The sequence below is a fragment of the Scheffersomyces coipomensis genome, assembly GCF_036884675.1.
Source record: "Scheffersomyces coipomensis strain NRRL Y-17651 chromosome Unknown DFJ63scaffold_2, whole genome shotgun sequence".
NCBI lineage: Eukaryota > Fungi > Ascomycota > Pichiomycetes > Serinales > Debaryomycetaceae > Scheffersomyces > Scheffersomyces coipomensis.
The window spans coordinates 480,652-493,455 of record NW_027042893.1 but is presented as its reverse complement, the minus strand read 5'-3'; the positions used below and the strand labels follow the sequence as shown (position 1 = coordinate 493,455).

The 12,804-nt window shown below is 30.9% G+C and overlaps 5 protein-coding genes and 3 non-coding genes across 8 annotated transcripts; 4 read left to right on the top strand and 4 right to left on the bottom strand. All coding sequences in view use genetic code 12, as the record gives it.

Annotated features, from left to right (window-relative positions):
- Positions 1-876: 876 nt before the first annotated feature.
- DFJ63DRAFT_284194 (peptide alpha-N-acetyltransferase) lies at positions 877-1,428 on the top strand (the record flags this gene model as incomplete). The annotated part of the gene is made up of 1 exon (XM_064904778.1): positions 877-1,428. The coding sequence occupies one exon, from the start codon at positions 877-879 to the stop codon at positions 1,426-1,428; it is 552 nt and encodes a 183-aa protein (XP_064763395.1).
- A 108-nt stretch (positions 1,429-1,536) lies between these two features.
- On the bottom strand, positions 1,537-2,268 carry DFJ63DRAFT_311387 (uncharacterized protein; the record flags this gene model as incomplete). The annotated part of the gene is made up of 1 exon (XM_064905746.1): positions 1,537-2,268. The coding sequence occupies one exon, from the start codon at positions 2,266-2,268 to the stop codon at positions 1,537-1,539; it is 732 nt and encodes a 243-aa protein (XP_064763394.1).
- A 2,062-nt stretch (positions 2,269-4,330) lies between these two features.
- On the top strand, positions 4,331-4,402 carry DFJ63DRAFT_t59. Its single transcript has one exon. It is a non-coding gene; the product is annotated as a tRNA-Asp (tRNA).
- Positions 4,403-4,406: 4 nt separating this feature from the next.
- On the top strand, positions 4,407-5,586 carry DFJ63DRAFT_317428 (CREG family protein). Its single transcript, XM_064906824.1, has one exon. The coding sequence runs from the start codon at positions 4,773-4,775 to the stop codon at positions 5,451-5,453; it is 681 nt and encodes a 226-aa protein (XP_064763393.1). The 5' UTR covers positions 4,407-4,772; the 3' UTR covers positions 5,454-5,586.
- DFJ63DRAFT_t60 lies at positions 4,416-4,486 on the top strand. The gene has a single exon. It is a non-coding gene; the product is annotated as a tRNA-Gly (tRNA).
- DFJ63DRAFT_60145 (esterase/lipase family protein) lies at positions 5,585-8,470 on the bottom strand. The gene has a single exon (XM_064908986.1). It carries the CDS (start codon positions 8,113-8,115, stop codon positions 5,716-5,718), a length of 2,400 nt encoding a protein of 799 aa, XP_064763392.1. The 5' UTR covers positions 8,116-8,470; the 3' UTR covers positions 5,585-5,715.
- A 1,556-nt stretch (positions 8,471-10,026) lies between these two features.
- HGT14 (Hgt14p) lies at positions 10,027-11,826 on the bottom strand (the record flags this gene model as incomplete). Its single annotated transcript, XM_064904809.1, has 1 exon — positions 10,027-11,826. One exon carries the CDS (start codon positions 11,824-11,826, stop codon positions 10,027-10,029), a length of 1,800 nt encoding a protein of 599 aa, XP_064763391.1.
- Positions 11,827-12,508: 682 nt separating this feature from the next.
- DFJ63DRAFT_t36 lies at positions 12,509-12,581 on the bottom strand. The gene has a single exon. It is a non-coding gene; the product is annotated as a tRNA-Ala (tRNA).
- Between the last annotated feature and the right edge of the window lie 223 nt (positions 12,582-12,804).

The following is a 12,804-nucleotide window of genomic DNA, read 5'->3' as shown; positions in this document are numbered from 1 at the left end:
TTTTTTTTTTGTCTGTCTGATTTTTAGCTGACAGTGTTTCGGTCCGCTATATAAAAATAAATTCTGAGGGATCACATTGATCCGGGGGGGTAAATATAGAAATATTCCCATAGTTAACCACAATTGATAAATTGCTTTCAAATTGAATTGATCCATCTTGGTAACTAAAAAGTGAAAAATTTAATTCAGTTTAAAAGGTGTTTACTATATATTTACACGTTTTATAAAAAGTATGGGGTATTTAGTGTGATCACACCGCCGAGGTGGGAATCCGATACAAAACCGCCGGGTGGGTGATAGTATGAGGGTGGGGCAGCAAGGGCAGTTCAAATTTAAGCTATTTTAAACCTATATTAATCATGACAAATGCGAGCAAGAATTAGACCATATAAACTTTGAATGTGGAGAATATCGGGAGTGGAGTGGATTCTCGATTGACAATTCCCATTCATGGATCAATTGATATAGTATTATATGTTTTGTGTATACTCTTGTTACTACAATTGTTTATGATTTTAATGACACCCATTTGGTGCCTTTAATTATTTCTCTGACAACCGTACAGCCGATGATGCAAATTTACATTTAAATTTTATTTACCATTGTGCACGACTTCAACTTTAACTGTGACGGTGAAAGCATCATGTGATTTATACCGAAGTGAAAACATCCATACATCGATTCTAGTGAGTTGTTTCTTTTCCTGCATATTATACAGAGCTTTTTGAAATCAACCAAACGTCAGTATGAAAGAAAAAAAAATCCTATAGCCTTAGTTTGAAATGAATATGTGTGGAAGTCAAGTACCAACTGTGAATGAAGAACAATATACTCAAACTATATATCAATGATATTTAACATATTCTTAATCAAAATATGACATCAAACTCCCTAATCACCGTGATAAATGATTTAGAATATCATCAATTTGATGTATCTAGCCAAGATGAATTCAATCAAATATCTTCATTAATAAGTGAACATTTATCAGAACCATATTCAATTTATGTATATTGGTATTTTTTAAATACTTGGCCTCAATATTGTATTATTGTCCGAGAAAAAGATCATAGTACTATTATTGGAGTTATAATATCAAAAGTTGAACCTCATAGAAATGTTAGAATGAGAGGATATATTGGTATGGTTGTAATTGAACCAAAATTTCGAAAATTAGGAATTGGGAAAAGTTTAGTTAAATTAACCATTCAAAAAATGATTGAGGTGGATAATGTTGATGAAATTATGTTAGAAACTGAAGTTATAAATGATAAAGCAATTAATTTATATCAAAATTTAGGATTTTTAAAAGTTAAACGATTATATCGATATTATTTAAATACTCATGATGCTTTTAGATTAATCTTACCTATTGAAGAGAAAGCTACTACAAGAATTGCATTTTTACCTCCTATTGAACAAGCTTAAAAATTTAAAAGTCGTGCATTTCATAATAATAACAATATACGTCTATAGTTGTGGTGTATATATATCTAAGTATTAATATATGTGAAAGTGTAAATATATATTTGGAGTCTAAACTTGAAGTAATGGTTTACGTTCAAGATCATTATGATCATAATCATCATCTTCTTCATCGTCATCAGAAAAGTATACACTAATCACAATGATGATTACAATACTTAATGGAAACACATAACTTATAACATGTTCACCAACATTAAAATGAATCAAATTGGAAAAATGTAATAAAAGTTCCCAACATTCATAAAAACTAATTAATCCTAAACATACCATAACAACATAAGTGAAAGGTTTTGGATTTGATTGTTGTTGATGAAGATATAATATTAAATCATGATAAAAATAAACAAAGTTAATTAATGAAGTAATGATTATACCATGATTGAAATTCTTTAATGGACCATTAAACATTAATATCACATAAAATTGAAATAACATTAATTTAAATATATCCATACATTTATTGAAAAAAGGTATATTATCAAAGATGGTATTTATAATTAATAATACTAATAATATGATATTAGGATAGATTAATAATTCATTTATAAATCGATTTATAGTGAAATTTATGATGGGGAATTGATTAGTGAGATATACTGAACCTAATAATACTAAAGATTCGATAATACTGAGATGAAACCAATAGAATGGATGAGTTTGGCTATGTTTGCGAGAAAATGATGAGGATGATGATTTGAATGGTGGAGGTGATGTTATATTTGTTTCACTGATGTAATACATCCTATATGGCTTCACTGAGATATAAGTATCTTCAATCATTGTAATTTATTGGGTATTCTAGTAACTGTAAAGTTGAAAGGTGGAGTCTAACGAAGGGTTTACAAAAAAAAAAACTTTTTACAAACGGCTACAAATTATAATATATATATTTATATATACTTCTATCATACTAAATAATATTATAATGACAGATATGATCATTTCCTGTTTAAGTTGCCTTTAAATGTTTTACAATAGAAGACGTAACTATCTTTGCCTAATTCGGCAACCCTTATGAAATTTTCTGTGCATCGTCTTTCGTAACAAATTTGAAACAAAGAAATATTTTGTGCGATCGTCGTATGTCATTTTAATCCTCAAAACTGAAAAAAGACCCTGTGACAACCAACAGCAATAACCAAAGTTTAAAATATTTGTTTCTCCCGCCTTTAAAAGGTTCAAGAGTTCATTCTTTAATGATTCATCATTTAATCTTGAATGGTGCTTTATTCACGACTGGTTATGTATGTAAATCAAAATTCTCCTCTACTTTTACTTGTACATTTAGTCTTCATCTAGAGTCTTAAGACCTGCCAAGTGTTAATTGTTTGTTCTCCATATATTTTTTCGACGGTTTAAAATATTTTGAAATTCTCGAAATCAATTTGAGACATGGCCTTATCTATAATTTCTATAGTTAATTTGTTGTATGTATCATAAACTGACTGACTGAGTCAATGGGTGATCTACAATTCATTTCTAGATTTAAATTTAAAAGTTGATTTGAACAACGTACTGTTTCATGCATTAATTTTAATCCATACATCCCACAAAAATAAGCCTTATGTATGTATTGAAATAGGATTAAGACATATTTTGAAACAGGGTTTATTAATTCAACATCACCATTTAAAAATATTCGTTTAATGATTCATACTTTTGAGTCAGATTTTTGGATATGACTCTCTCTCATCTTGTCTTATTTTTAGTCTTAGGCTAATCTTTAGGTTTGTTTCATATATCTTAAATTATGGGCTTATTCGTATTTTTAAAACAACCCATAAATGCAGGGCAAACCTTATGCATTAAACAACCCGAATCTTTGTTTCAAATAGAATGTGTTCATTCCCATCTGTTATCGATTAATCTAGACTCAAGATTTTATTTTGTCCCTTAAAAGTCGAACCATACTAGGTTGATATTTATCATTAAAAAGATCAGAGTATCAGAGAGTAAATTAATTTCTACAGGTAAAATGGATAACAAAATAATAGGTATAATTATTATATATTAAAAGAATGATGAATACAGTTTCGGATCCATATTTAATAAGTTTATCTCGTTTATTTTGATGATATCTTAATTTTTAGCCCCACTGCTAATCTAGTTAGTAAAATGTACCAAAATATAAATCATTAGTAAGTAAACAACATTTATATAGTTGCTCATCCTAGATATGTTAGTAGATTTAGACCTAAATAAACATCAAGATAACACCACAATGTGCTTTCTTATGAGTTTTTGGTCCTAAAGGCCATGCTTTAGTCCATTATTATAATTCTACAAAACACATCTTGATAATAGCTCATCATATTTGGAGTCTGATAAAATTTGAACTTAGAATCCAATAAGGACAATTGCTTTGAAAGTAGCGTAAACCGTTCCGTGAAGAAGGTATCAACCGTGAGAGAAAGGAATTAAATTGAATGAAAATATTACTCCACCTTTTTTTTATATTGATTAATATTCTATAAAATTTGAAATATTCTTTTTAAAAAACAAATTTTTTTTTTTTTTTTTTTTGTATAAATCTATACCTGAAGAGAAATACATTTACGTACAAAAGACCTGCTTTAGCCAATCAAGGTCTAATAGTGTGAGACTCGTTCCAAGGAACACTACTCACTAAAACTCTCCAGCCCAGGGAATTAGCCTGGGGATGGTTGCCTTTATATCGGTAATAATGCCTGCTCGCGCGGTTTGAACCGCTGACGAGTGGTTGCGGTGGAGGTAAGTGCCCACTACACTAGGGATGCAAATCCCTAGTGTATTGATCATGTGATTGATCATGTGATATTGACTAATTCTGTTAAACTGGCAAAATTTTTTTTCAACAAAAACATCCGTGATAGTTTAGTGGCTAGAATTACCGTTTGTCGCATGGTAGACCGGGGTTCAATTCCCCGTCGCGGAGCTTTTCTTTCAATGCGCAAATGGTTTAGTGGTAAAATCCAACGTTGCCATCGTTGGGCCCCTGGTTCGATTCCTGGTTTGCGCATTTTTTTTTGCTATATTTGATATCTACGAGTCTTTATTTATCACCTTGGATCCTTTTTTGGAAACTTTCGGATCAAATTTGATGTAAATATGATGATTCTAAAGTGGTCAGATTGAAACAGATTTTTGGCATTTGACTTTTTTTTGTTTCGCAGGCACAAAAACATAAAATTTAAAAATATTTAAAAACCCCTTAAATCTAATATTGTAACAGTTGACGACTACACTTTTCCATTGTCTGAAAGATAGATATATTTATATATACAACAGAAACTTACATCGATTGAATGAGATTAGGCAATTTGTTATTGTTCATCAATTTGGTGGTGGGGGCACCAATTGCCATCAATCAAGAACAAACGGTTATTAGTGAAAGAATTCCAACTGAGATTGAAGCCGCATCTATTGCTCGTACCTTAGTTTATCGAGAATCATTAACCAATATTAATACCATCAAAAGAATTCTGAATCGGAATGATGTGAAATCAATTCCTGTTTCCTCAATGGAATATTATGCTGATGTCGATGAAGATGGTGATCCATATTTATTATTAGTCGATATCGGTTCCACCAATCAGAACATTATCAGGGGATCAGATTATTCATTAACGATTAGAGTCGGAGATCATCCAGGTAATGAACAAGTTAATACTGAATATCCTGGTGGTATTGAGGATTCTCCTGCTGGATCTCCGAGAATTCAATTGACAGGGAAATTGGTGAATAAGACATTTAAAAATCCATTTGATTTAGATTTAATCAAATTAGAAACTTCCTTCCTTAAAAGACATCCTGACGCAAGTACGTGGTTACCTAATGGAATCATTAGTCCACATAAATCTCATTGGGTTAAGTTTAAAGTTGAAGGAATTTATTTCGTGGGTGGATTTGGTGATAGGGCATATATTGGATCTATTGATCCTGAAATATATCATTCTGTAGGAATTATTCCTGATGAGGGTGTATAAGACGAGTGAATTTACGTTATTTGACAAAGTTCAGTATTTATTTAGTTTAGTTTAGTTTAGTTTAGTTAGTGATTATGTTTTTAGTTCTATTGTGCTAGGCTGTTTATTTAATATAAAAAAAATTCAATGTTAAGTGATAACTACATGATTTAGTGTGTGTCAGACAATTCAAAATCTCTCTTTAATTTTTAATGTATAATAAAACAACACCATATAAATAAATAAATAAATAATTAAAATTACACTATACTACTACTACTTTTCAGTCACTTACTCTTTGGTTTGCAAACATACCCTTTTTCTTCCCATTTCTGTATTTCCATATTTTATCAGCTTCATAAATAGCATTTAACCCTTGACCCATTGCCTTAAAATCCGTCATTAAACTTACATGACCACAATCACTAGGAAATTTCCCTACAATATGACCATTACCTGATTCAGGATCAAAATAATTGAAACCTTTCCCTTCTGGCATCAACCATCTTTGATGAACTACACCATCTCCATGACCATAAAAAAATTCATAATAATTACCATCTTTGATATCTTGAATTCCTTTAACTTTTGATCCTCTTACAGATGGAACTGAATTTCCATATACAACTGCCATTGGTGGATATTCATCGTTTAACTCTTCTCGATAATTCATGGATAAAATATAATCCTTCGTTGCTTCTAAAGTTTCTTTAAGATAATTATAAGCATCTGAAAATGTAAATGAATAATGTTGAATTTCATTATTACCACTACCACTACTATCAAGAAGTAACTCGGTTGATAAGCTTTTTGATAAAGTGTTTTCTGAATCACTTAAAGTAGGAGATGATGACGTTAAACTAGATGATCTATTTTTTGAAGCATAAGCTGCTAAAAAATCACCACCTCTTTGGAAAGGTGGCGAATTTAATGAACCTGAATTATCATCATTTGTTTTCTTTTTCGATAATGGTCGATAATTCTTGATTTTATTACTTATACTTGATATGCTAGGGAATTGAAGTAAATCATTACTGATTGATGGTTGAAGAGTGTAAGAAGAAGCAGCTAATGAAAAACTATTACTTGTGGGTGATGAAAACCCTGTATTACTAATACTCTCACTCAAATTGATAGTACTTTCTTCTAATAATTTTCTCTTTTTAGCAACCAAGGGGTTTAAATTATATTCAACCCAAGTATCAGGATCAAATAAATCTAAATCATATGGTTCATTGGTGTCTTTGTCAAAGAATACTCTTCCACTTAAAGGTAAGAAATTAAAACTTGATCTCATCATGAAATTACTTTCAAAAGTTAAAATCTTATCTGATAAGATGACAGAATCACCAAATCTTATGGGTCCTAAAATATTCAAACATTCAGATGGAGTCCCTACATAAAGTAAACCTCTAAATAATTTGGGATTTCTTTGTAATGCACCATGAGCCATTAATCCTCCCATAGAATGACCAATAACAATAGTTGGTTTACCTGTCTTATCATAAATATCTTGTAAGAACTTTTCCAATTGTTTGGAAATCAAATCTCCACTTAATCTCCAATCATATCCGAATTCCTTGACGTTTGTCTTTGAGTTTGATGATAATCGTTTAAGTAATTTCTTACAGATATCAATTGGACCAATATTTTTCAATATTCCATCAGGATAAATATACTTGGCAGCATTGATTTCATCTTCTCTAGTGGGGCCCAATAATAAATTGATCTTTCTTAAGTTAAATCCTGCCTTGATGGGTATCCAAACAGTTTTATTGGTTTTGGTATCTCTTAATATCGAACCTCTATAACCACCCAAAATCACGATATTCCCATCAATTCTATTAAATATAGTTTCATAATCTTTAGCCACGGTAGGAGGGGTTAATACTGAGTTTGAATTTATGAAATCAGGTAATAAGGTAGATGCCAAACTATGTTTGACAGCTCTTAATCTACTATCATCTGCTCCTTTATGTCTCTCAAAGTATTTAGCTTCTTCTATAGTACTTAAAGATTGGTGACGTTCTAATTTTAATTTGATTTGATAACCTTCATCATTCTCCATCGATGATGATCGAATCAATGGAATATGAGTACCAATCTGTTTATATAAACTTGAAAATGATCCACCAAATGGTAATGAAAATGAAAACACTTTTTGAGATGATGGACCCGAGGAACTTAAAAATCGACTTAAAGTTGTGCTTGGAGTATTAGCAGATTGAGAATGAGACAATGGAGTTGAAGACTTGTTACCCTTACGAGGAGATGGAATCCCAATATCAATTGGACTTGAACCTAATACTGGTTCCGATGGTGATGAGATTCTTTCAATGGGGGATTCAAATTGATTATATTGTTCACCACCAACGATTGAATTAGCATCATCTTTAGTTAATTTTCTATGAAGCAGGATAATCTCATCTTCTGTTTGAATATTACCTGGAAGTGGTGTTGTTGAACCATCGAATGATTGTGGAGATTCTCCGCTGTCCTCATCATCATCTTCATCATATTCATCTAGATCATTAACCTCTTTAATGAAATATTCATCTAGATCAACACTATTTGAAAGTGGATCTAATTCGTCCGTGGCATGATTCCGTATCTCATGAGATGATGGTTGGAAATCATCATCCGCCATAAATACCAATGTTGATTCAGGGGGGTTTGACATCATATACTTTCTATAACAGTTGATCTATATAAAGGCAGTATAATAAGATGGATGAATAAAATATGGAAATCATAAAAGAGCAATTGATCACTAGGCTTTAAACTTTGATGGCCAGGAAAATACTAAGCCAATGGAATCGTTATCAAAAGCTATCAAAATCCAATATAAATAGCAACTTAGATTTCTAAATTTAAATTTTAAATCATCCCATAAAACGAGACAGAGATACTGAAAATATTTTTTTTTCAGCCGATTAGACCGCAATTGAAGAAAAGGCGCAGGGAAGGGATTATAGGGAGAAAAGATCCTGATCGGGGAAGGGAAGGGAAAAGAGTACACCGACTCCATATCGCTCCCCACCCCATCTATAATCCCAAATCAGTAATTAAACATCTACAATAAGTTATTGAAAATAAAAAATTTACCCATTTGAATATATTATTAAAATTGTTATCTTATGACAGTATGATCCAGTCTACCTAAGATTTGAAGTATTATCTAAAGTTTATTTAGGAGAAGAAAGAAAAAATATGGGTGTAACAAAAATACTAAACATTTGTAGCGTGTTACGCTTAAGCCAAGGACACAAAATGTTTTGTTAGGGAGAATTTCTTTCTCACTAGACACTAATTTTTAGCATCCATTAGCAGCTAACCATAAATGAACTGTAACACTTTAAATTTAAAAAAATTATTAGGGGATCCAAACTTGAACCTAAGATCTAAGTGAGAAGTAAGTAGCAGTAGCATTAACTCTTCTTTGTCTATCAGTTTGAGGTTGATGACCAGCACTTTGACTAGTAGTTTGACTAGTAACACTCAATTCACTTGATCTTCTTTTAGGATTAGCAGCATCAGGTAAAGTAGGATGTACAGTTGCAACTGTAGTAGCACTATCAGTTTCAGTCTTTTTAGATTTAGAATGTCTTAAACTAGACAATATCTTGGAAGATTTTGATTTTATAGAAGTTATAGTTGATTGAACTGAATAAACAGATTCATTGGCTGAATCAGTTTTCTTTAATTGGTAAGTATCAGACATAGTTATTATATGTATTTAAATTGAATTTGTAAATGATATTGGTTTAAAATTAAGACAAAATTTGCAGTTGAAGGGTAATTCAACTGTTATTTATACACTTTTGGTTAAACTTACAATTCCGCTAATGATCATATATTTTCGCAAGTTACTATAAAATATGCTAGTGGCAGTCTATTGCTACAACTTTTGCACAAAAATTATCACTTAATAGTCTACCTAATTCGTATACTCACAGCCATATCCTGCATAACCACTACATTTACTAGTTCTAGATGAGTAATACTAGTAGTCATTACTAAGAACTGGTTTTATATTTAACGTTGTTTCATTGTCGCATATCTTTGTGTAAAATAAATTAATATAAAATAAAGTTAGTCTAATTCCTAATTAAGAGATTTCTACACTTTGGGAACTCCTTAAACTCAACTGAATCTTTAAAAGTAGATGATCAATTTGATTTGCTTATTCATCATTTTTGGGTTCACGGTTGGTTACTTTAAACTTCTTTCTTGTTCCATTGGTTTGAATGGTTGTGTTGGTTGGCTTAGTTATCCTTCAGCCATACTTTATTACAAATCAATGGCGACAAAACATAGCTTTAAAACGCGCCTAGAGACTAACAAATCAGTTTTTTAGAGTGAAGGAGTTAGTGAGAAACGGGAGGTGTTTACGAGTAATTTTGTTAGGGAGGGGGAACAGCGAGGCAGGACAAAACAATTATAGCAAAAAATTTAATTGCAGTCATTTATTTTATTTTTTCATCCAATTAGATTATAGTATGATGAGTCATTAAATTGGTTCTTAGACTGATTTACTACGTGTATTATCAATGTATTAGATCCTAAATTAGATTGAAATGTCTTTGTGTATTACTCATGAATGAACTATGTTCTCTATATTCTTTATACTATTCGATTTATTAGTGTCAATTTTGAATAACGACTTATCATGTAGATTTAATTTATTCTGTTGTCTAACTTGACTCAATACAATCTTATGAGCTTCTCTGGCTTTCAAGTCAGGATTAAATAGTTTATCCATATCTTCTAATGCAATCCCTTTTGTTTCTGGTAGATAAAAATAGACAAATGGGATTGAAATAACTGATAAACTGGCAAATAAATAATAAATTCCATAATGCATTGAATCAATCATTTGAGTTGTAAATCTTGCCATTAAAAATATAGGAATCCAAGATACAGCAGCATTAATAGCTTGAATAAATGCTCGAATATTTTGATCAAAGATTTCACTTCCAACCACAAATGGTCCACCAGACCATGCTAATATAAATGATGCAATCCAAATATACATGAAAACCACAGCTAATGTACCTGCTGGTCCTGCCTTTTGGTCTGCTAATGGGATAGATGATGATTCTCTAACCCTTAGATAAGTTCCAATGTACCAGAAACATATAGAACATACCGTTGAAGATGACATAAATGATTTTCTTCTTCCAACTGTATCAACAATGAATAAGATATAAGTAAATGTACAAATAAATTTAACAACTCCAAACATTCCCGTGGAGAATAAGGTGGCATTCATACCTTTAATACCAAGATTTTCAAAGATTATAGGGGAATAATAGTTGATTGATTGAATACCTAAGAAATTTTGAAATAAAAATAAAGTACATGTGATTAATAATCGTTTTAATAACTTTCTATTAGTAACAAAGACTTCTTTGAATGGATCCCATAAACCTAATCCAACATTGATTCTTTGATATTCAATAGATTCTTTGATTTGATTGATTTCATAGATGATATATTCATGATCTTCAGGCAAGTTCCTTAACCAAGTTAAATTCTTAATGGCTTGTTCATCTTTATTCACTTGAAATAACCACCGGGGTGATTCCTTAATGACAAGACTACCCAAGAGAAACAATCCACTGGGGATTAATTGAATAGCAAAAGGGATAAACCATTGTAACTTTGAATCATTACTGATATGAGAATTAACTCCATATGATATCCAAAATCCAACTACATCACCAATTCTCCATCCAATTTCATAACAACTGGTTAATTGACCTCTAATAGCTGGAGGCGAAATCTCAGATATATATACCACAGTTAAATTAGTTGAGAATCCAACAGAAATCCCTGATATGACTCTACCAGCATATATTGGTCCCAATCCATTTTTCAGTGATGATATTAACAGGATACCTGATCCTATAGTGATTAAAACAGATGCAATGATTAAAGAGAGTCTCCTACCTAAATAATATGAAAATGGATATGATATTAAAGCACCAAAGAAACAACCAACATGGAATACCGATATAACATTAGCTATTATATTGGTTGAATTTTCATTATCGATTAATTGAAATTCTTGTAAAAATGATTGTAATGAAACTGTGCCTCCTATGAAACCTCCATCATAACCTATGATAATTGCTGCCATCGATGCAGCTAATGCAGTGAAAACAACTCTTATATTATAAACTTCAGTTGGTGTACTTCTATCTTCATCCTTTTGAAATAATTTATGAAACAAACTTGATCGTACGGGTGGTGAATCTGATGACGATGATGCAGTTGTTGATGATGATTCATATTCATGCGGTCGCCTTGATCCTGGATCTATGCTATATAACACTCCCTCCTTCTGAGGAGAGACTGAGGAGTCATTAATTAGATTCTTATCTGAATCCATGAGTGAAAACTCCTATGCTATTAGTCTAATGATAAGAAAATGCTTTTCAATATGATTTGGTTGTGACTTGAGATGTGATTTCAAAACATTAATCTATGCTGATATTAAGTAAGGATGATAATAAATAAGTGATAATAAGATATATCTATAAATGATGATATTAACTAGGAGAAATAACTCTCCTCCCCACATTAAAGTGGTTATTAAAAATTTTTATGGTTTGATCAATTTTGGGTTCTTCGAAATCAGTGTGTCATGACAAAAGTATTTTGTTGCGACAGATCTTTTTTTAGCATCGTTCTATTTCTTTCTCGTAATTATTGTACAAAAGTTTAAATTTAAGATATAAGGATCTAACCAACATTATCAGTTGGATTTCATATTTTCATTACAATAAGAGATAAAATGGTGAAGTAATGGTTAGTTGAAGGACAATTAACCCCAAAAATTGTTGTAAGCATATAAACCGTGTTAGCTGATAGTAAATTAACTACCATACGGCTGTGAAATAGAGATCATAATTATGAATCTACTTATATTGACACAAAAAGTTTTGCTTTAAAGTAAGTAGATTTAAAATAAAACAGTAATTACAATCATAAACTAAAAGATATTAAAAAAATAAATCATTAGACTAGTGTAACTATATGACAAAGGAAATTTAAAAAAATTAAAAAAGAAGTGGACGAGACAGGAATCGAACCAGTGACCTCTTGCTTGCAAGGCAAGCGCGCTACCAACTACGCCACACGCCCTTCTTTGATGATGAAAAAAATTTGCCGGTTACTTTTAAAATGTTAATGTCAAATTCCAAAAATCAAGTTAAAAAAATTTCTACAAGGTTTAAGGACTCAAAAGTTATATAATCATAAATTTAATCACTGTTTCTTTAATCAGAAGAAGTTTAGATTCAATTAATGAAAGTTATGTTTTCGAAGATTTGGGTCAAGTTTTAGCTAAATAAATGCTTACATCATA